This window comes from Amia ocellicauda, chromosome 6 (assembly GCF_036373705.1).
Source record: "Amia ocellicauda isolate fAmiCal2 chromosome 6, fAmiCal2.hap1, whole genome shotgun sequence".
NCBI classification, from domain to species: Eukaryota; Metazoa; Chordata; class Actinopteri; order Amiiformes; family Amiidae; genus Amia; species Amia ocellicauda.
Genome location: NC_089855.1, coordinates 31,011,656 through 31,033,556, shown reverse-complemented (window position 1 = coordinate 31,033,556; position 21,901 = coordinate 31,011,656). Strand labels below are relative to the sequence as shown.

Genomic DNA, 21,901 nt, shown 5'->3' with positions numbered 1-21,901 from the left:
GTATACTGGTTAATGCTGTAACCTGTTGATGATGTAATAAGAGTCGAATTGGGTAGTGGAAGTTTCCTACCTAATGTTTTAATGCTCTGTAAAAAATAAAGTACTTCTCTTGATTGAATGGCAAAAGATGTTCCTCACAAGTGTAAACCCTCCAGCCTTACATTACTTAAACAATTACACACTGCAGCTTGCAAAGACTGAATCCCCTGGGTAGGAATATATTCTCATAAATACTTTTTTTTGTTTCACATAACAGTTAAAGAGCAGACCACTTATGGGTTTTGTAGATTTTTTTATTGGCATGTATACCCCAGATACCTGTAAGACACAGTAGGAATACAAAAAAGTGAGTAAACAAACTAGTGATAACCTTTACAAGAATACAAAATGGTTTAAATGCTGGTCACATGACAAAAACAATCAAACAAACAAATCAAAGTCAAGTTCAACTAGTACAAGGTAATACTGCCAAATATATCTGTGCTGTTTTCAATCCGAAGTTGTATTCAAACGCTAGATGGACCAACATCCATCGTGCATGTAGCTGTAGATGTAGATGTTGTATTTTAAGGTGTTTTTCAGTCATGAACTTTAAAACAGCCTTTGATTTTTCTTTATTCTTTTAAGGCACTGATACTGCACATGGTATACACAATGCATTAGTAGAATCATCCAACGTAAAGTTTAACAACGTAAAATATCTATGCTATAGAGTTGATACTGATTCTAATCCACTGATATATATTGAAATAAAAGGTATTTTGTAGTTGCTGGGTCCAGAGTAATGCATTACCCGGAGGAGTTACACAACATCAATCAGCTTCTCATGGCAGGCTTTGGTTTCAATGTCTCAACTCTTTTTCCATTCCTACACTGGTTCAGCTCTTTGGTGCCCATCTCTTGACCCCCCAAGACAGACAATTCAGTACTTGCAAACTCACAGGAAATATCCCCAAACTCACACTTGGATTCTCTCTGTCCGTTTCCCTTTTCTTTACCCACATTCTTTCTTTTCTGTCATACTCGGGAAGCAACATACAGCAGATGAAGGGTTTTAAAAAGCAGGTACCGAAAACCATTCATTTGTGTAGTATGTGATCCCAATACACTGACATCTGTGTGATGTGACAAATGACTAAACAGCCTTGACTGAACACAAAGAATGACGCAAAAGCTGACAAAAAGTAATGGTAGCTATGAGCCTAAATCAATCAACACCTTGTAACACTGTATGTGGATAAAACAAGTGGAAAGTGTTTGAAATACAAAGCAATACAGCCAGACAACCCTAGCAGGTAGGTTCATAAAGCATAACTGTGGCAGTTTTCATTCTTTGTAACTATGCCCCCTTTTGTGGTGTAAAACAGTAGGCATTTGTACTGTACTTGCTTAAGATTGCCATCTGAGTTACAATCCAATTTAAATAAAATACGAAGACTACTACAAAATTATAAAAATAAATGCAAAAATACTATCAAAGTGTAAGAAAAAAAGAAATCGCACCTTCGTGAAACATGTGCCATTGTAAGTGACAGGGAAGAACTGCGAATAACTCTGCATGAACTATATAACCGACAGAGCAATGGATGTCAGCGTAGGTTTTAGTAGTACTTGAACTTGCATCTGTCATGGGAGTCAGCCAGAGCATAACCACCGGCCCTGAAGATGTGTGAACAGAGACGTTTTAGATCTCTCCCAATCTGTCAATGCTTCAATCTAATCCTACAGATCTGCTCCCTGAAGGCAACAAACCCAGGCAGAACGTGTCTGCTTGCTTCTCCATACATTTTCTCTGCAAATGCTTAATATTTGGTTTTGCTGCGTCTTCCATCCTGCCAAGTCCACGTCAACCTAATGTCTTTAGTCTTCAATTGACATACAGTGTATTTAGACATGGTAACTGGTACAGTACTGGCTAATTTACAGTATTGAGCATTTAAGCCTAAGCATTTTAATACAATTTCCTTTTATATGTAGATACACAATTTTAGATTATTCTAGATTCTACATTATTTTGATTAATTTTGCTGGTTAGGATACATCTGAATAAGGAATGTAAAGTAGGTGGTTACTCAGTTGACTGTGTCCGCAATTCAGATCACCTTGATTTTATCGGCTACCAGGTCATTCTTTTAAAAAGTATATTTATGCCTCTAGCCTAACAACAGACCTGTTCTTGACGTGCACGATTGACTGATTTATGGGAAGTTATAATGTTTAAAACTAAATTCTTTGACAGAAATTATATTAGCTTTCTTCTAATATGTAGGAGACTGTTGCTTTTCATGGCAAACATACTGTATAAGTCACTATACACAACATGCGCTATTACTTAGTAGGAAATGTATGGTGCAGTAGAAAATCGGTATCCGATCATGCAAAGCAGCAGGAAACTAAGATGGCATTCCTAATTGTGCGATGGTCCTCCATCTCCCCACCTCACTTGTAGTGTTTAAATTTACGGCAGTTTAAAAAAACAACAACAACAAACAACTGTCATCTGGTCGATGGATCTCACACCTCAGCACCAAGTGATTCCATCAAAAAGAATACAACACTTTACACAGAACACAAGTTGTGGATTATTACCCCATTGATAACGAATGAAAAAAACGAACAAACCAACATAATACAATAATAATGATAAAAAAAAAAAAAAAAACTACTAGGTAATTCTTTTAGCAACAGTACGAGATTCAAGCGCCGGCCTGCACTTCTTGAGGAAAGGAAGGTATGATTGGAGTTTTTTCATTTTACTTTTTCTTCTTCCTTTGCAAGCCTTCTTATATGTCCTTTGTAGTTGCTTTCTTGGTCTTCTCCACGGTTTCCTGTGTGGATATACATAGTAATGGATGAAATTAGACACCTGAGTCTTAAAGGGATGCACACATATATATAGATATAAGTATGTGGAAACTGAGGTACAGGAAGAGACAAGTTCATTATTTTAGTTGGTGAAGAAAAACACAAAACAATACAAAGACATTTACAGCAAGGGCTTTTCACACTGTATGATGAAAGCATGGAATCCAACAATAATATTTCTTAGTCAAGAGCCTGCTACCAACTGACCTCTATAGATTTATATGATATTCACTCTATATGATTAATTGCATGCTGTCAGAAGCCACATTCTAATAATTATCAATACAAATGTGATTTTTATAAATAGGTTTGAAATTGGCCATTCAGAGGTAGGTCAAATATTTGATTTTGAGTCTTTTTTAATTAGTATTAGTTTAGAGGCCTGTCTTGTCTGAATGTATCTGGTGGCTTTTTGTAGCTCTTAGTTTGAGTGACACTGGTGGCACTAGTTGCTGTGGGGACTCTGACCTGGTGTTTGTTGAGCTCTGACACATGCCTGGTCCATTCCTCCTCGGTCATCTCGTCCTGCTCATCGTCCACCACGGGGGCGGCCTGCTTATCTTTACCTGTAGGGACCAGAATGAATACGTAAATAGAGGAAAACCCTAAAACATCTTTCACCCTAAACACCCAAAAATGTCTTTACAAATTCTCTGATTGAAGTAAAAGTCAATTCCGGTCCTTACCACTGCACGTCATGGCAGTGCACACCCAGTTTCCACAGGCGCACACACAGCTGTTACACTCCACCTGTGTCTCCGCGCCATCGTCATAGGTCTCGTCCTCAAGGGCACACTCTGTGGAAGCAGATGGGTCAGTCATGCTGGGAGATACAGAACACCGACATCACTAACTGCTCCCCTGAAGAGTGACTCACACCTTCATAGCTTATTGTCCTATTGATTCCTCTCTAAGAAGGAATGAGTCATGATAAAAACACCTTTTGGACGAAAAAGACATATCTGACTTTGCTGCTCTGTAGAGGTATGATTATCTCTCACCAGGGAACGTGTTCTAACAACAGTCAACGTTAAGCATAGACTAGAACTTAAAAGCTGCATGCTCAGCCAAAGTTCTTTGTATTGACTTCTTATATTTGTCAGTCTAACCACAGGGGTCCAAACATTGGCATAGTCTCCTGATATGTACAGTCCTTGCAGGGAATGCTTGATTTTGACCCAGTTTGAGAAAGAAGACCATCTTAGTCAAGGACCAGTTGCTTAAAGCACATTAAGATGCTGTTATTTGCATTTAAATGGGTTGCACAAAGTACTCTAAAAGTCAATATGCTAGTTAAGAGAAAAGATGGTGAATTTGATACTTTGCTATTTTTTACATAACTGGACTGTCTGTTTTTTGGAGTCTGTCCGTAACAATAATATTATCCAAAGGAGAGACTGTATTAAGAAAAAAAGACAAAGGACAAACAGAAAGTCTTTTAAACCTACTCAACATTTGTAGGCAAAAAAATGACAAAGTAAAAACATTTAATTTCAACAGCTGTGCTTCAGATTCCAAGAAGTAATAAACCGTATATCCTGTGACCCATCTGTTGTTTGGCCCCAATCTAAGGAAAATTCTTTCTTAAAGAGCCTGTGATGAAAAAAGTGTGTCAAAACAGGCCTTATAATCACAACTGTGATAAGTTTAATATCTTTCTACAAACTTCTCTCCCTGTTTTCATAATGTAATTTTCGTCATACAAAAGCTGCAGGAGTGGAAAGAATAATGAAGTTAATATAATTTTTTGTGACAGTGTGACAGTCCATCTGCCAAGCTTTACCGCATTCAAAGTAAATCCCCCCAAAAAGTACTTATTGAGCACTTTTTGCTTTTAGCCACTTTAAATGGACTGACATTTCAAACTGTAGTAGATTTACAATAAGCAGAATGCTGCCAGACGAAAATGCGCTCATAAAATACCAGAACTGTCTGAAGTGGAAATGGGCCCATAAGAAGCACAGATTGAATGGTTAATGCATCAAGTCATGGGAGGATTATTTAAATACAGTGAAGAATCACAGTGTGCATGCTTTGTCTACCTTGTGTCTGAGGGATGGAAAATAATCTAGCTGTTGTGATAAACCATGACTGCTCTTATCACTTGACCTTGTGGAAACTTGTCTCAGCTGGTGTGAATAATGTAAATGACTGTGTAAGTAAGGGGTCAAAGAGGTTTAGTTCTGTTGAGGCACATTTCACATAACTGGTGTTTGCTTGTCTTTGCAGGTGTGTGGTAAAGAACAATAACAGCCAGGCAGTATGAAAATTGTAACTTACAAACTGGGCACAAATGCTGAAAGTATCAGCCTAGAGCGCAGAGAAATTACCCAGAGCACAGAATCCAATTCAGACTCAATAGGCTTTCTCATGATAAAGACAAATTGTTGGAAAATTAGCAGAAAGTATTTTCCTGCTTTAATTGTCTGTTTCCAACACTTTTGTTAAATGTAATTTGAATGACACAGAGTGAAACATTTGATAATAAAGTGAGGTTGAGGAATGTAACCTGCAAATGAATGCCAAGATGGTTTGGCTGTAGCAGATCAGATAGTGTTTATTGACTGATAGCCTTCTTTCATGTTTGAATGACAGCAAATATGTTCTGCTGTAGGCCCTGATAATAAATGGGTTTCGTTCATTCTCTTTCTTAAAGACAGTCAGGCTAATCACAAATCACAGACACAGTATTTGATGCCTGTTTGCCATTTATTCTGGGGGAAAAGAGCCTGGCATAAGGTACTGAGCTTTTAAACTGATGCTGGTAGGATGGGTTGTCATTTAGATATCAGGGGGTCTAAAGTAGAAAATAAAAATTTCAATAGCACTTTATGAATATTAATAAAAACAGGGCACATTTTGTAACACTACAGTTTTTCAATATGTTTTTTTTGTTTTAGCCCAGTCTGCAATCTATCAATCATTTTCGGTGCAAATTAAAAAAGGGCAGCATTATTGTTGATGTTGGTGTTGATACTCACTCTTCTCTGGAGGGTTGAACCCAGGCTTGAGGCAGTTGAGGAACTCGTTAAAGCTCAGTTTCCAGTCAGCGTTTTCATCTGAAAGCTCAATGAGGGCATCCACACACAGGCTCCTGAGACAGACAGAGATAAGGCAAAAACAACAAAAAACAGCATTGCGTCATTTGGCCGAAAAAGAAAAATGTAGCCTGTGGAGTATGCCGTAGTTACAGTAGACAGTAAATAATAAACCCAATCAGAGCCCAGGAAATTTGTCATAATCCCTGGATTATCCCGAATGATTGGTGGTCCCTGTCACATGCATGTCACAGATAGGTGCCATTGTGTTGTGGAACGATCCACCCCCCTCCCCCCGAAAAAGCTCCATGTGGTACAAAAAGCAAGTTTGCAGTTTTTTGCTCTGTAAGTCCTGCTTCGCAAACTCCCCGTCTCCCGCCAAGGCCAATTTTGGCAAGGGGCTTGGATTGCTACAACAGCATGGGATTAAAGTGAGCGTATTTTGACTGCAAATTGGAAAGCTTTGCTCTCGCTTGCCAACAGTGTAGGTCATCTGACGGGACAAAAAAAGACAAGCAAGCTGCCTTTTTTCCACTTACAAAGAGGCATGAGTTTTAAATTCAGGCCCCTATGCAAAATCTCTGGAATGTTTAATAACTTTTGTTTAATGGTTATGAAGATAAACTGTATTATTACATTTCTTATAGGCTTCGTAAAATATAAAAGTAACTATCTTCGATTTTATGTGCCAGGCAATACTTCTCACTGACGTTTTTAGGATGAGAAAAATTGATATTTAACACCAATCATCATCCAGAAAAAGGTGGTAAATAGAGATATGAACTGTACTTCATATCAAGAGGACTAGATATATTTGTCTTTCAGTTTCTGCATATCTCAACCTGAATGCCAAGTGGCAATGGTCATTATGTTTCTTACACTTCTATTAAAATAAAATACATAATTTCACCATTTTGAATATTAGTATTATTAAGTTATTTAGCATCCATGGTGCATGCCCATTTCAAACCCCAGCTACAGAGCAGAAATGGGGACAGTGCCCTACAGACATTGAAACAATTTCATATAAAAGTCTGGCAGCCACCCAATTACAGGGAAAAAGCAGACCCAATGGGCATCATCATGTCAGCTTTAGGAAACCATGTCAGACATGCATTAGGTATTTTGTGTGTTGCCATGTTTGCTCTGCATCCTATAAAATTGTACTGTGGCGGATAGAAATGAAATACGGTTTGATAGATTGCCTGGCTTGTTTTGAGCAGACACCATAACTCAATGTATCAATCAGTCGGTACCCACCGGAGCAGGCGGTTATTTTCCTCGTCCATGTAGGAGGAGATGTTAACAACGGTCTCGTTGTGCTGAATGAATTTCAGGAGTTCGGCTGAGTCCAGGTAGTTGTCACCATTGTCGTAGCTCTGGAGAAAAGCACAGAAGAACGTGTTTATAGGAAGCGGTACAGAACAAGAGGTGTGACAAGAAGGTACACAATGAAGAAATGAAAAGTTCGACCCAGGTCAGGGATTGCCACACAGACGTCTTAGATTATGCATCTATGTCCATTATATCATGTTGGAAGAGTTCCTAATGATGTCCTGACATTTATTTCCCATTTATTATCCTCCCTGATAAGTCTCTTATCAACAAGTACCATATGTCTTTCCATTATTATTTTTTTCACTTTGCAAACATGAAATTTGTACTTTGAAATACAAGGGATGCAAGTTACTTAACTGGTTAACTTTGACTAGATAGATCTGGTTTTAACCAGGCTGAGAGATCAATTTTATGTGGGAAAGGCGCTGAGAGGGAGAAAATAAGAAAAAGGTGACAGGGAATTGTGGGATAAAAAGTGTAAAAAAGTTTTGTAAGAAGCGGGTTTTGGGAAAATTCAAGCAGCTATGATGCTCTTCTTAAAACTCTGAATCTCTGAGGGTTGAAAGAAAAAAATCTGGCTATTCAGTTTGCTAGTTACCATTTCCCAAAGATCAAAGGCTTCAAGGTTTGGATGTAAAATGGTTGCTTGGGAACCGCAGTCATTAAATCTAGTCGTACCAACAAACTTTCCAGTCTAAACCCGTCAAGAGAGGGGCTTTTTAGAACTACTTTAATGCTCAATTTTAATTTTGTACGCACCACCACCCCCACCCCCAAATACACAGCAAGCTCTTTATACTTCGGAACAAGAATTTGCAGTAAAAGAAGACAATGTTACAGTTTAATGTTTTGTTCAGTGAATCCCTTATGATGGTCTAGTAAATAGTCAGCTATTCAATTTTCTGAGAAATAGCTATTCAGCTATTTCTCAGCTTAGATGACAAATTAGTAGTTTGTCCAAATAGATAGATCTATTCTGAAGGCACTTCAGAATGTGGGCATGTCTCATTAAACTGTAGTTTTCTTGTGTCGTAGTCAAGGTCTATAATAAATACATACACATGGTCTAGTGGTAGAAGATAAATAATGCACTGTGCTTCCATATTATCGATAGGTAACACTAAATTACTAAATTCCTCCAATATCAAGGAATTGTGTGTATACATTATTAAAAGCAAATAACACATTTCTAGAGTTTTTCTTCCACTTCATACATAAGCAAAACCCCTTACAATCCCCATATGTCACTATCACGATTAAATCATAAGGTTACCGATGGTATATTTGACAAATCTGTGCACTTAATGACACATCGCCTGCTGTGTTACATCAGAGGTGAAAGGTCGATGTCACTTTAGAAAGTGATGTGTAAGCAGGCTGCTCATGACATACCGTATTATGAAAGGGAAAGGTTCAAAACTGCAGTCAGCAGCCATTAGGATAATGTATTTACTGCCCCAAGACAGTATAATATACTATCAGTAAGGGTTATTAATTAACCAGCTATTTAAAACCATGTATCTGATAACTGGAGCTTGAGCATGTATTTTCCAATAGAGTTCAGCTTACTAGTAGCAACTTCTCAAAATGTGCTACATAATGTTAATGGGCCCATCAAATACATAGCTCTATAGCTCCATAAAATGTGTAGCAACTTGTCTTGAACAACGTATTTCCATCTCCATTTCCCCCGTTTGAGGGTGGCAAATACTGTGTCTGTTTCAAAAGCTGCTGACACCAACTGAGATTAAAAAAAACGCTCTAGAGTGAAATCTTCAACTGAATTTAAATAATTAATCTAGGCCTAAGCCCCCTCTCTCTGTATCCAGCAAAGAACTAAAGTACACAGAAACTACCCATAATGCGTAATGCAGGACTGACAAGTGTCAAAATGACTGAAGGTTCCCTCCTGCATCACTTTAGCAGCTCACTGGAGGCTGCAACCAATGGTGACAAACTGGGATCTTTCTCAACAGGGTAGCCCGGTAATTAAAAGTAATTGTAGCTGTCTGTAACATGCCTGAGATAACTGTCATATAAATAATCCAGTAACAAAGAAGGCTTTAAGGATTTTGAAAAATCCAACCTCAACGCTGTGGAATTAGCACAGCAGATGTCCCCCCTAGTGCGAGGTATCGCCATGGCAAACCCTGGGTGAATAATGAACTGCTGTCACCCGCCATTGAAGTCATAATCAGCACTCTCCTGTGCCGGGGCTGAGGTGCGCTCAGGAGGCAGCCACCACTGCGCTCCAAACACAGGGGCCTCTCTGTCATCAACGCCACTTTTGGTCATCTGCTTTTGCATCTGTACCTCCCCAACAACCAGACTTATTCCAGGTCTGAAGGGAATGTCCTACTGAGAGACTGAGGGAACTGAACCTGTTCACCCTGGAACAGAGGAGACTACGTGGGGACTTGATTCAAGTCTTCAAAATCATGAAAGGCATCGACCACATCAAACCAGAGGAGCTTTTCCAGATCAGCAGGGACACACGCACCCGGGGACACAAATGGAAATTGGGCATTCAAGACAGAAAACAGGAGATGCCACACAAGGAGATGTCACAATCTGGAACAAACTCCCCAGTGATGTGGTTGAAGCGACAATTTGGGAACATTTAAAAATAGACTGGATAGGATCCTTGCATCACTTAGTTATTAATGGACACCAAACAAGCATGATGGGTCGGATGGCCTCCTCTCGTTTGTACACTTTCTTATGTTCTTATGTTCTAAAAATATATAAAATCAGGGTGCTATAGACTTAACTGAGTTCCGTACACAGATCTCTCTTGGCCATGTTTTTATTACTATTGTTCTGGCCTGGCAATTTAAAATGAGCAGCCTTGGCATAATGTGACATAACACCATGCACCAAAAGAAGCAGGCACCAACACAGCAGTATCTGTCAACTTGGTCTTATGAAATATGCAGGCCTTGACCCAGGTCAAAGACAAGGCTGAATTTCATGCCAAGGCTTTTGTAAGTGTAAACTTTGTTCGGAGACACATTTCTCAGGGCTTGGCCCCCCTAACCATCTTCCATGAAAGTGCAATTTAAATTTCACAATAAGGAAAAGCACGCACTGCAACTCTGGGTGAGTTACAGTTCTTTACAGCAAGTGGGAATAGGCTGTTAGGTTTCCCAGGCTTTCCCGGCAATATTTGACCTAAATGGCTGTATTCCAGCTGGATGTATGGCTATCTTGCCTATGACGCATCTTTAATCTATTTTCTCCTTTATATGGGCTTGATTAAGCAATTTGCTAGGGTGAGGTAAAAATCAGGACATCCTGCAGTCCTTTGACAGGACTTTGAAACGTATGGAATATGACAGCGCTCCACTTCTGCCCCTGTTGCCCCCATGCAGGTGTACCCTTCCAGAACACCGACCTTGAAATATCTGTAAAGGATGTCGGAGTAGTTGGAGCCCTGGGAGAACCAACCATCAGGAACCACTTCGGTCTGCAGCCACTCGATGACACGGCTGCGCAGCTCGTTGCGATCGGCGAGGTAGCACACAACTGGAGACAGGCGGGGGGAGAGCAAAACCACAGTGAACTGTCTGCCATTTTATGCAGGGGTTCCATCACCAGAAAATAACAGAAAAATAGCACTAAGAAAGCACATGTGCACTGATTTTGAATTGTAGGTCATTGGTTCGTCTTTATCATTCCCATGCCTTGCTTCCAACTGAGAAAGCTTATATATTGTTTAATTTTGCTTTTTTAATATCCCACAAACTATATCCACGGGGGCCCTCAAGTACACAGCACATATGGTTGCTATGATAACAACCCCTGCCGCTCCTGTCTGCTTCAGCCCGCCACTGGCTACAATTCTCCCTCCCGGCCATGACTGTAGCTCTTAATTCACAATCTGCGCACGAACGCTTCCTTGTTTTAGGCTACAAATTGGCACTTCCAGACCTATCTGAAAGAATGAAACAGATTGCGGGCACATGTTAACATGCAGAGCCTGGGTCTCTCTGCAGAAACACAGCCTTCACTCATCAGAGGAGGAGGGTGAGTCACTCTGGGCCTCAGTGACTCACCTTCATCACATCACTACTCCTAACTCACTTCAATTCCAATTCATGTTGTCTTTCATTTGTTGCCTATCCCTTAAGGTAGAAAGTATAGACGTTTAGAGAGAGAGAGAAAATAAATGGTAATAATACAAAATAATAATAATAATTATAGCATTAGAAATAATTAATCTCAAACCTGAAGAGACTTGTAAATGGACTCAAATCATTTTTTTCAAGTGTTTTCTCTCAAGATCATATTCTGTCCAGTGGGAATCAGAGTTTTATCAAATAACTCGATTTATCTGGCAAGAAACCTTATCTGGAAAACATACATTACTGACATTAATGAAGACAATGCAGACTTATCTGACCTCTAAATTGGTAAAGTACGTAGGTCATATGTTTTAATTTGTAGATTTTAGCCAGTGTTTTAGAATATAACATTGACTTCCCACATCATTGATTTGTCAATGGCCACAGTCTGTTAGACTGATCTTTTTCAATATTTCAAGCAGATAATCAGATCAACAAAAGCCACACATTGGAAGAGGTGATTTCTGGGTGCATCTCTTAAATGTTATTAAGGTGCATTTGATTTATGAATATTATGGAATTCACTTACTTGGGCTTGCAGCTATTTTCTCAGTCTTCTTCTCTATAAAGAAAAAAAGAAAAGGCAAGATCTGAGTGCATATCACAGGACAAATGAATCATCTAATCTTTCTCACTGACTTCAGTCACTATGCATTATGCTTACATTTTCAATGATAATGATTTTCGTTTTGGATATCAGAGGATCTCAGCAGAGGTCAAAAGCAATCATAGGGAATGAAATATATGCCTGTCTGAATAGCTTACAATATTTTAAGCCTCATTTATTTCTGTATTCTGCGCTCATTCTTTACCGGTCTGTGTGCCGTGTGTGTTTCTCTGTCCTTGTGTCAGACTGACAGGATAATATCAAATTCTGTTTGCTCCAGATTCACATGTGTTTTCCATTTGTTGGACATAACTGTTGGAAGGGGCAAATCTGGCACTGAGATAAATAGGTGTGCACAAAAGCAATAAGAGGATTTTGCATATCAACATACTTTTGGAAAGTTACAATTTAGTTGGTGTTATTGGGTGTCCGGGAGAAAAAATAAGACACATTTGAAAGTCTTCCTATAATTTTACTTGTCATCCAAACATAATCCTATTATCCTAATCTATTCCATGTATAATAATGCACAGAAATGTCTGTAAGTAAACTGACTGGAAATGTGTTTTAAGGCTGTCTGGCAAAGGACTGTTCAAGACCGTGTGAAGGTCGCACACTCTTGCAATGTATTTTCACATCTGCGAGATCTCCAGAGGTGTTTTTTGCTGGAGTAAACTCATAGAACAGCTGATAACAACCTACGAATCTGAGAGCAAAACAGTAAAGTATCACTGAAACCTCACTGAGGATACATAATACAAAACAAACCAGAAATGGAGAGGTGTGATGTGAAAAAAATAGTTTCCTTGAATGAATCACTTACAACTGATGATACAAATTTTTAGGCACCATTTTGTCTTATTAATAAGCTTCCTACGTATGCCTTTGGAAGGGAGATTTGGTTTGGGTGGATGATACTGTGTGATAATATACACTATAGTTTTTATATTTTATCAGATCCCATCTAACGTGTTATTACATGAATAATTATGGAGATGAATATGGCGGATGTGATAATGGTTTATTGGCACCTTCATGTTGGAGCCAGCTGTAATCAGGCTACGGAGGTGTGAACTCACCTGTCACAGTTAAACGCCTACACACTTGGCAAATCTAAAGGTGCTTAGCTGTATTCGTCACACAATGAGATTAGTGCTAAACTATATTTAAAGTGTTTCCAATACTTGCCTAGCTGTTTCAGCCCTACCCACAGTCTAAAAAGCCAAAAGGACTCCCTTTCAAAGCCTTGTTCATGAAAAAAGTGGCAAGTGCTGGTCTTTTTCAGACATTCTCCCACTAAGCTGATTTCAACCATTCAAGGATAAAGTGCTGAGATTTAATTAAATATATTTAAAAGATTAAACAGGTAACTTTCAATTAACAGAGCTCCACCACAATATTAATGCAAATTCTAATATGCTTCTGTAATTCTTCTACAAAGACTGTGGGGTTTCAAATTATATTATGATTAACACATTTATTAAGGGTGTTAGTAAGTCTAAACGGAAGACACTTGCTGCACAATTATCCAATTTAAATTCTACAGAGAACCTGCCTCAAGGATTCTGGCAGTTTTCTTAAGCGTGATCTGAATAATTTTTTTATTCCATAAAATTGCACTCCATTCTCTTGTCAATATTCAATGTTTATAGAAAATTACACCTATCAAATTCACATTAAATGCTTATAATTCACCATGCATTTTCTTAAATACTTTTTATTTGTAGGCACCTGTGTACAGTACAGATATTTAAATTTGCCCCAGAATTGAAATAAATGAAGATGTACTCTGATCATTAAAACACCTGCTAAATCAATAGTGTTGCTTAATGAATGCATGGCAGATGAATGAAAACCTAAATAAAAAACCTCTTCAGTATTTATAAAAAAATGTATTACTGAATGATATACCACTATACTGTGAACAGCTTATCCCCCATCAATTAAGTAAAACTAAACACTGTGCTTTCTACTAATCAGAATATACGATTTGCAACCTTTCCAAAATAAATAGAAAATGCAAACATTTATGTAGCTATTTACATAGCGTGGGTTATGTAGCTTAAAAAAAGGGATATCAACCCATAATAACACTATTCAAAAATAACATTCTGTTTCATATAATAAAAAATGCTATTTCTGTCAGCTTTGTCACAAGACTCTAGAATGCTTAACTTGTTTGGGACTGCGGAAAAACTGGGACGCACTGATGCATTGACTTCAGGGCACTAGTTTGAATAAAAAAAAGTATTACAGTATACAATTATAACTACTACTACTACTACTACTACTACTGCTACTATTAATAATAGGTTTTTTTTTAAGTGTAAATAATGTTTTACTATATAGACTGTATTTGACATATACTTTCATTACTGGTTAATAACCACAAAAAGGTATTGCTTTTCAATCTTATTAAAAGCCAATTGCCATTGTGTCTGCCTCAGTTTTATGAAGGTGTATCTAAAACACTAACCCTAAAAAAGAAAATACAGTAGCCTCAACTCAAACAAAGAACCTATTTAATTAGTGTTCAATGTCCCTGTGATATAGATTGTGACAAAGCTGATTTCACTGTGATTTGGGTTTCCAAGACGTGATTTTCAAAGAGAAGTAAAACATATTGTCTTGCAAAGCACTTAAGAGTCCTCACACTCCACCTATTTATCCACCATTTATTTAAAGCTAATCCGAGTTTAAACAATGAGATTTTCACACAAAGCGGTCACCATTACTAGACAATCCTTGGCTGTTGCTTCAAACACTAGAGGTGACAGATTACGTTGTAATAATGTGTTGAAGTGGTTTGATGCAGGCGTACAGCACACCAGTCATGTGCTCAGACTTGCTAGGACAAACAAAGGACTTATTCCCTCTCCGCTGGAAACATCTATGAATTTGTACACAAACGTCCACATGCTAATTTCTTGTCTAATGTATAATTCATTCATCATCGCTTTAGCATTGTCTTAGATTCACGTCTGCAATCAAACTTTTTTATTTTTTTACTTTTTTAAAGTGACATTACTTTTTATAAAAATACAGCGGGAGCCAAACGACTGGATGAAACCTCACCCCCAGAGGTCTCTGCGGAGGTGTGGGTAGCAGTACAACTGCCATCATCACATGGTTTTAGGGCAAAAAGCCAACCAAACCAACCTCTCTCACTGCACTATAAACTGCACCATCTATCCAAAGGTGATGGAGAAGGTTTCCCTTTAGAATTACAGCAGCCATAAAGACTAAAAGAACAGGCCTACCTTTAATATAAGCTGCCAGTGTACTGCAGTAACTCTCCTAAACATCTGACCTGGATAAATCCTTTATAACCCTGGGAAATCATGCGTCTTATGTGTAAAAATAAATGTATTTAATTTCTTCACAACTAGTGAAAAGCCCTTGATACTTGCCATGAACCTTTCATGTTCTGTGAATGTGATAAACTACTTCAGAGGGGTGAATCGAACATGGGATAGTGTGCCTTGAGGGGTTGGTTCCTCTGTGTTGTAGATACCTTCACAATGACCATCATGGGCAACCTGGATCTTCAGCCCAGTCAGACAGGCATCACGGTGAAGCTCACAGTGGTTGCGGTAGGTCTTGCCATTGCTGCCACAGACAGGCCTCTTGTGTGGTTTACATTGCTGAAACAACAAGCAAACAAAGGTCACTCACATCTATATATATTCAAAGCACACTACCTGTGCTCACTTATGGCTGTGAGACTTGGTCATTAAATGCAAAAATGTTTCAGAAACTGTGGAAGACACAAAGAAGCATGGAAGATGTATGACTGGAGTAACCCGGACACATTGCATGAAGAACAGATCAAAGATGGACAAAGGAATCTACTGAATGGACCCAAAGAGATGAAAACAGACCTAGAAGATGACCACATAAAAGATGGGAAGATGGTTTAGAAACCTTGCAGTTGAGAAGCTGTAGATAGAAGCAAGTGGAAACATGTTGGGGAGGCCTTAGTTTGACCCTTCATTTAAATCCATCAAGGTATAGCTTTTCCCAAGTTTCTGTCCCACAGCAAAGCCTGTGTGGCTTCTCATCGCATTTACACATACTTTACAGACACAGATCTTGACAGCAGCAGCTATAGGACACTTTAGTGCAGATGTGAACTGGATTCAATCCAAGGCCTCTAGTCCTTAAAGAGCTTGAGCAATTTGTGAATTGGCTGGCTGTGTCACCCTGCTCCTGTTAAACTTCAGTCTGAACAAATAAACAAGGCCTCTTCAGAGAAAGCGCGCTTTTACACATCTCTAAGGACGTTCAAAAAGTGAGGAGGCATTTCACTCTGTGAATAGTCACTGATTATAACACCTGGCTCACAAGAAAACAAGGACTGCCAACTGGGAGAAAACTCTCATTTTTTATTTAATTAGAAGTGCTTTCTTTGTTTTAATACCTCCACTTCCTGCGACTAATCCAATTAAAATTTGTTGGCTTTTCAAGGCTTTGATGTTGGAAGTTTTAATAATCTCCCTCAGTTGGGCAGCTCCCCCATTTACCCCATATGGTCAGCTGCTTGACCCTCCTCCTGCTTTCCTTGAGAATTGGCTACTGACGACCCTTTGTTAACTCCAGAGCCCATTTATAACAAGCTGACAGGAGTCTGGAAATATGGGCAACCCTGACTGCAGTACCTATTGCACGCCTAGTTTAGATCAGGGATGATTATGAGAACAAAATTTCATTTTAGAATCGAAATGTCAATTATGTGACCCTCATGCCACAGAACCAGACACAATTTGCACTGTGACATTTTAAAACGCAGGGCAAAAACCCACTATCGGTAGGGGGGCCTACTTTCATTGTTTAAAACGGCAGAAATTTGCCCTCTAAGGCAAAATGGGAATCTGAAATTCAATGGAGTGGGGCTTATGCCTAGTGATGGGACAGACTCGAATGGAAAGCTCAGTCTATCCTACATATTTCTGAAAGCATGCGTTTTTAACATAGGATATGTGCATTATGTGTCACTTTTGTAGTGTGTCTGTATTGAAATATCATCCTCTCTTCACTGGGCTTTGTAGTAAAATGTGAATCAACAAAGATGCGTCTTATAGAATTCCTGATTCATTTTGAAAACACAGATTATTACACAGAGAATAAAACCACCGCCTTTTGTTTGCAAAAGATTTTGCGTTGGAAGTTATGGATAATGAACTGAGAATTGAGCGTCGGCCTGTGACAAAGCCAGCCCTCACACCTTTGAACATAATTGAGTGCCTTATTAACCTTTTCAGCCCTGACATAGTTCCTTTAGAGTGGTGTGCAGTGTGGCATCAAAGGGAAAGCATTCCCATTGATATGGCCTGTGCTTGAAGATGTCCCTGTTTCAGAGCAATCTCTTTTTCTACTAATTACTAATTTGTTTCGCTCCACCTGAACTATTAGAATTTGGAAAAGCTATGGAAGGGGGCATGGGAATTTGTTTGATATGCCTCTTTGTTGTTGGTTTTGAAATCAGTCCACTTTAGTCCACTCTATTCTGAAAATAGACGCCAAAGCAGGTTAAGTAACTGATTTAGTGTAACAGACAGAGAGTATGTGCTACAGCCTGGTTTGAACTGGAAACTTCCTGGTAACATAACCTGGGCATGCATGTTATTACTGCATGAGTCTTGTTATTACTGCATCCTTTTCATCTGCGTCTCTCTGCAATCATGAAGCAGAAACTCACCTCAATGCACAGGCAGGTAGGTTCTCCCTTCTCAGTCACGGCACACTCCCTGCCGGCCCCACAGAACACATTGGCACAGATCTTGGACTTGCTCTTCACCTCCTGCTGTAAGACATTAGAAATACAAACTGCACTTAGCATAGGTCAATCTATAACTGTTTATAATAATAATAATCATAATGAAACCCAAAGGAAATGTGGATAAGTCAGAACACCATAGACGTATTTAACGAATACAGATTCATCAGTCTGTATTCATTACTGCTTTCAAGAGCTCTACACACCATCAAATCAGTCTCTTTTTCAAGACACAGCAGCTGTTCCTTTCGGTTTAATTGCTGCATGGGGAAAAAAAAAACTTTGCACCAATAGGTGAGGTGGGATTACATCCAAAAGAAAGTCAAACATCAACGTACTCATTCGGCTGTGTTTAATATTTGTAGCAAATTGTGATATTTATTATGATCATAAAAAGTACATAAAGTGGACAATGAATACTCAATAAGCTCCAGTTTTACGAAACGCCTGATGTTTGGCTCCATCTAGTGGAAAAGTGCAAACTACGATCTGCCTTTCAGTCTTTCAACCAGAGATTTCAGAAAAGGTGGTAACGGAAGTCCGGTAATTTTACAAATGAAAGAATTCAGCTGATCTGGCTGACACTTTCAAAATATTATCTGTGTTTATTCAGAAGCAAGAAAATTAGAGTTTGTGTTGAAAACAAATATTAAAAAACACTTATATATCATCCATGTGTCTGGATCGGGAACAGAAGGGGATTTAACAGTTCAATTGTTATGACAGGGTAGTAAAAACACACAAAGCACATTTAATTTACTTTAAGGGTGACACGTCTATTTTTAGTTAGTCAAGCTACATAAAAAGCACCCCGGAGAAGCACATTTGCATCAGGGAATGTCTAATGAAGGATACATAAATTAATGGCAGTATCGTGTTGACATGCAGTTCAATTGTTCCCAGAGAACCTAATTTCTGATGTATATTAACTGAGCCAAAGGTGATATCACACCATCACTGAAATTAGTTAGTAATGACAGGATATTAATTAGCAAATTATTTGAAGAAGCCTGCAAAGGATTACATTGAAAATCATTTGTGCCCGAGAAAATGTCATGCTCAAAAGATTTTGTTGCACTAACAATGATATACACAAGGTGGCATTCTCTTCCCATTTCTCATGAGCATTTACTAAAGCAGGGCAGCCAGAATCTGCATTGACATCTTGTGGTGAGATATACAGATAACTGATGCAGCCTTCACGATGTTCTCAATATTTATTGGTTTATTTATATGCAAGGCTGTGTTCCCAAATACTAATATTCGTGTGATTGCATAATTGCAGTACCCTGGTGACATTCCCAAAAGGAACAGATCATGCAGAAACCCTCCCTGATCAATTATTTTTAATTTCTCATATATCAAATCTAGATAATCCTTTCAGGCAGGATTTATTGAATTGCAGAATGAATATTTTATTTTTGTGATTTTTCTAAACACATTGTCAGGTTAATTTAAATCAAAGAAATAAGTAACAGAATGCTTTTTGAAAAGGGACAAAATTATAAATTGGTTGGCAGTTTGATTTATGTCAACTCAATCAATTGAATGTATTTATTTTATTTAAAGATGGAAGAAGTGGATGTATGATACTTAGAAAAAGGCTATAAAATGACTTTGCAACCACCTTCGTAATTTCACCAATTTTGGAAAACAAGCTTCAAGTTTCATAGATATAAAGCAAGAAAAACAGGTCATTTGTTACCTATGACTTATTTTTACCCATCCCAGTAATTGTACTTTGAGTGAAATACGTACCAAAAAAAAATGCCGCCACCTGGCTCCATAATAATCCCAGACAGTTTCAGTCTGTCGTCTGCTTCAGAAACCTGACCTGTCTCAATTCAGGTGTTCCAGGGCCAGACCATAGTTTTAAACATATAAACACACCGAAAGCAAAATACTACTTGAGAAGGTACACATCTGTGCTTTTTGGGCCTTACAGAATTTCTCCTGATTTGCTAGCTTTTAAAAGAAGTCGACTGATGAAAAGGTCAACGTAACTGAAAAACAAAAGAAGTCCTTTATGAGGAAGACATACTGGAAATGATTCAAATTAAGGTAGTTTAAAACAGACATCTTCCAACATGTTAAATGACAGAGCACCATCCTGTTGGTATTCAGTCAGTATTTAAGTTTTCTGGCAGAAAAAAAGATTACAGACTCCCAGTACCTTTCATCTCATGAACCTAATACTAAAGGTCTGTCTTTTGCACTGCAGTCTTTAGTCTGACGGCTACTTAATGTATTGTGTACATTAAATTGAATGCCCCACTATAGATCAAAATAATAGACACTCACTGAAACCACAGAATTTCCCAAAGAAATATAACAGTAAACTTAAGGATCTCAAGATTTTTTTAAAGCGCACCTAGAGAAGGCTAAAATTAAACCAAAACCCAGTGTCCATTGCCACCGCAATTTCTAAACATCTGTTTTGAATGTACTTTTCTGTTGTGATGATCTGGATTCTTATTTCCGCTGTAGCTTGTGTAAGTAGACAACAATGCAATACGTGAAGAAGTGACTCAACATTGCTTTGTTAATTTATTTTTATGTTATCGCCTCCTTAGTCAAACCTGCTCTCCAAACGATGCTGGGTCATTCTGATTCACTATCTCTATCTGGAAAAAGATGATGGACAAAGCAACTATTTTTGGTAGAGCTACGCATGGACACTGAAGTCTTGGACAGGTTAAGAGCATAGCTGGGAACTTTTGGTATATTACTGACCCTGAGATTCCCATTTCGATGCTTCGCCAGGACGCTTCTGTGACACGGTACGGGTATTCTTCCATAAAGATCATTCTTATTTTACAGTTTGCCTATGTAATCAATATACAATCCTATATGACACTGTGGCTTTTTTTATTTATTTGTTTTTTTCCTCTGACATACATGGTATACTTATGCATATTAACATTCCCCTTTGTCCCGGGTTGTTAGACATTGCTCAACTGTTGTTGCTGTGACGGCACAAGACACACACACACTCACAGACTCGCGCACACACACACACATGCACCAACAAAAACGAAGAGGCCCTGTATATTTTCTAGACAGATGGTTACCCTTCAGTAAAGGCCTCCTGCCATACCTCTGTATCTGACCTTTTTCAGTGACACACGATTACTTTAGAAAAAAAAAAAAAACAGACACACAAAAACAACCAAATGTTAAGAACTTGAAATCTTTACTGTCAGATTGCAGAAGTTGTGCAGTAAGGCCCTAGGACTTGGATATAATCTCCAAGGAATTATACAAATAATGTATGATTGGTGTTCACTGAACTCCAGCACTGTCAATATTCTCCAAGGCCATTTCTTTACTATAAATGCCTTCATGTGCAGCATGTCTCAAGCAGCTTGTTCTCCAGTGCCTTAAAGTAACCATTTGTATCTAACATTTTAAACGAGGTGTGATTATATAACAGAAACAGTGTCACAGCACTGTGTGTTCAGTTTTTCTAAGTTACGACAAGTGTTATGTGGATAAAGACAAGGGTGGCAGTGTCTAACTTTAGCACCCATTTGGTAAAGTCAACTGTACTAAGGCCATCCTCAGGAAATAAAATAGTTTTTGCTGTATCATGTTTTTGTTTTTAGTATTGCAGGCTGACAAGGATACTCGACTGCTTGTGTCACACATTTTGAAAGACACTCATACTAACTTCTTTTTAATTGAACAGTAAAACAATGGGCATGAATGGATCAAAAACACATTTTCTAGTAACCAATTCAGTCGATCAGAGTGATTTAAAAAAATACAGAAATTCCAAGCCTTCGCACAATTCATAGGAGATGGTGTTCGCAGATGTAGTACGTCCACTTCTAAGAAGATATCTTAGGGAAAGTGTTATTTTTTTTTATTTTTCTAAGCGGATATCTTCGTACTACATTCCCAGAAGACACTTTGATTCTGTTGTTGCCATAACAACAGGAAGCTCTTATCATCAGGGTGACATTGAGACGTTTCCTTGGTATAATATATTAATAGGCAGTCCAGTCTAGATTTGCAAGGAGAAAAAGGTCAACTTGGTTTTACTAAAATTGGCTTAGTAATCTCCCTGGAGATGGCAAGTGTATTTGAGTCCTCTGGTGATTAAATTTCTTTGTATTTTCCAGTGGGAGTGGGTTACAGATTTAAAGGGTTA

General features: G+C 38.4%; 1 protein-coding gene across 2 annotated transcripts in view; it reads right to left on the bottom strand.

Annotated features, from left to right (window-relative positions):
- Nucleotides 1-272: 272 nt before the first annotated feature.
- fstl1b (follistatin-like 1b) overlaps nucleotides 273-21,901 on the bottom strand; it is a 52,833-nt gene continuing 31,204 nt past the window's right edge. Inside the window, exons 3-11 of one of the 2 annotated variants that reach the window (XM_066706880.1) lie at nucleotides 17,671-17,772; nucleotides 15,487-15,616; nucleotides 11,895-11,927; nucleotides 10,636-10,766; nucleotides 7,164-7,282; nucleotides 5,847-5,959; nucleotides 3,552-3,662; nucleotides 3,334-3,431; nucleotides 273-2,828 (exon numbers count right to left, since the gene is read on the bottom strand). In XM_066706880.1, the coding sequence (XP_066562977.1) occupies nucleotides 2,784-2,828; nucleotides 3,334-3,431; nucleotides 3,552-3,662; nucleotides 5,847-5,959; nucleotides 7,164-7,282; nucleotides 10,636-10,766; nucleotides 11,895-11,927; nucleotides 15,487-15,616; nucleotides 17,671-17,772 (882 nt within the window). In that variant the 3' untranslated portion in view covers nucleotides 273-2,783. Of the gene's footprint in view, nucleotides 2,829-3,333; nucleotides 3,432-3,551; nucleotides 3,663-5,846; nucleotides 5,960-7,163; nucleotides 7,283-10,635; nucleotides 10,767-11,894; nucleotides 11,928-15,486; nucleotides 15,617-17,670; nucleotides 17,776-21,901 lie in introns of both variants that reach the window. The other variant, XM_066706879.1, reaches the window with a different exon arrangement.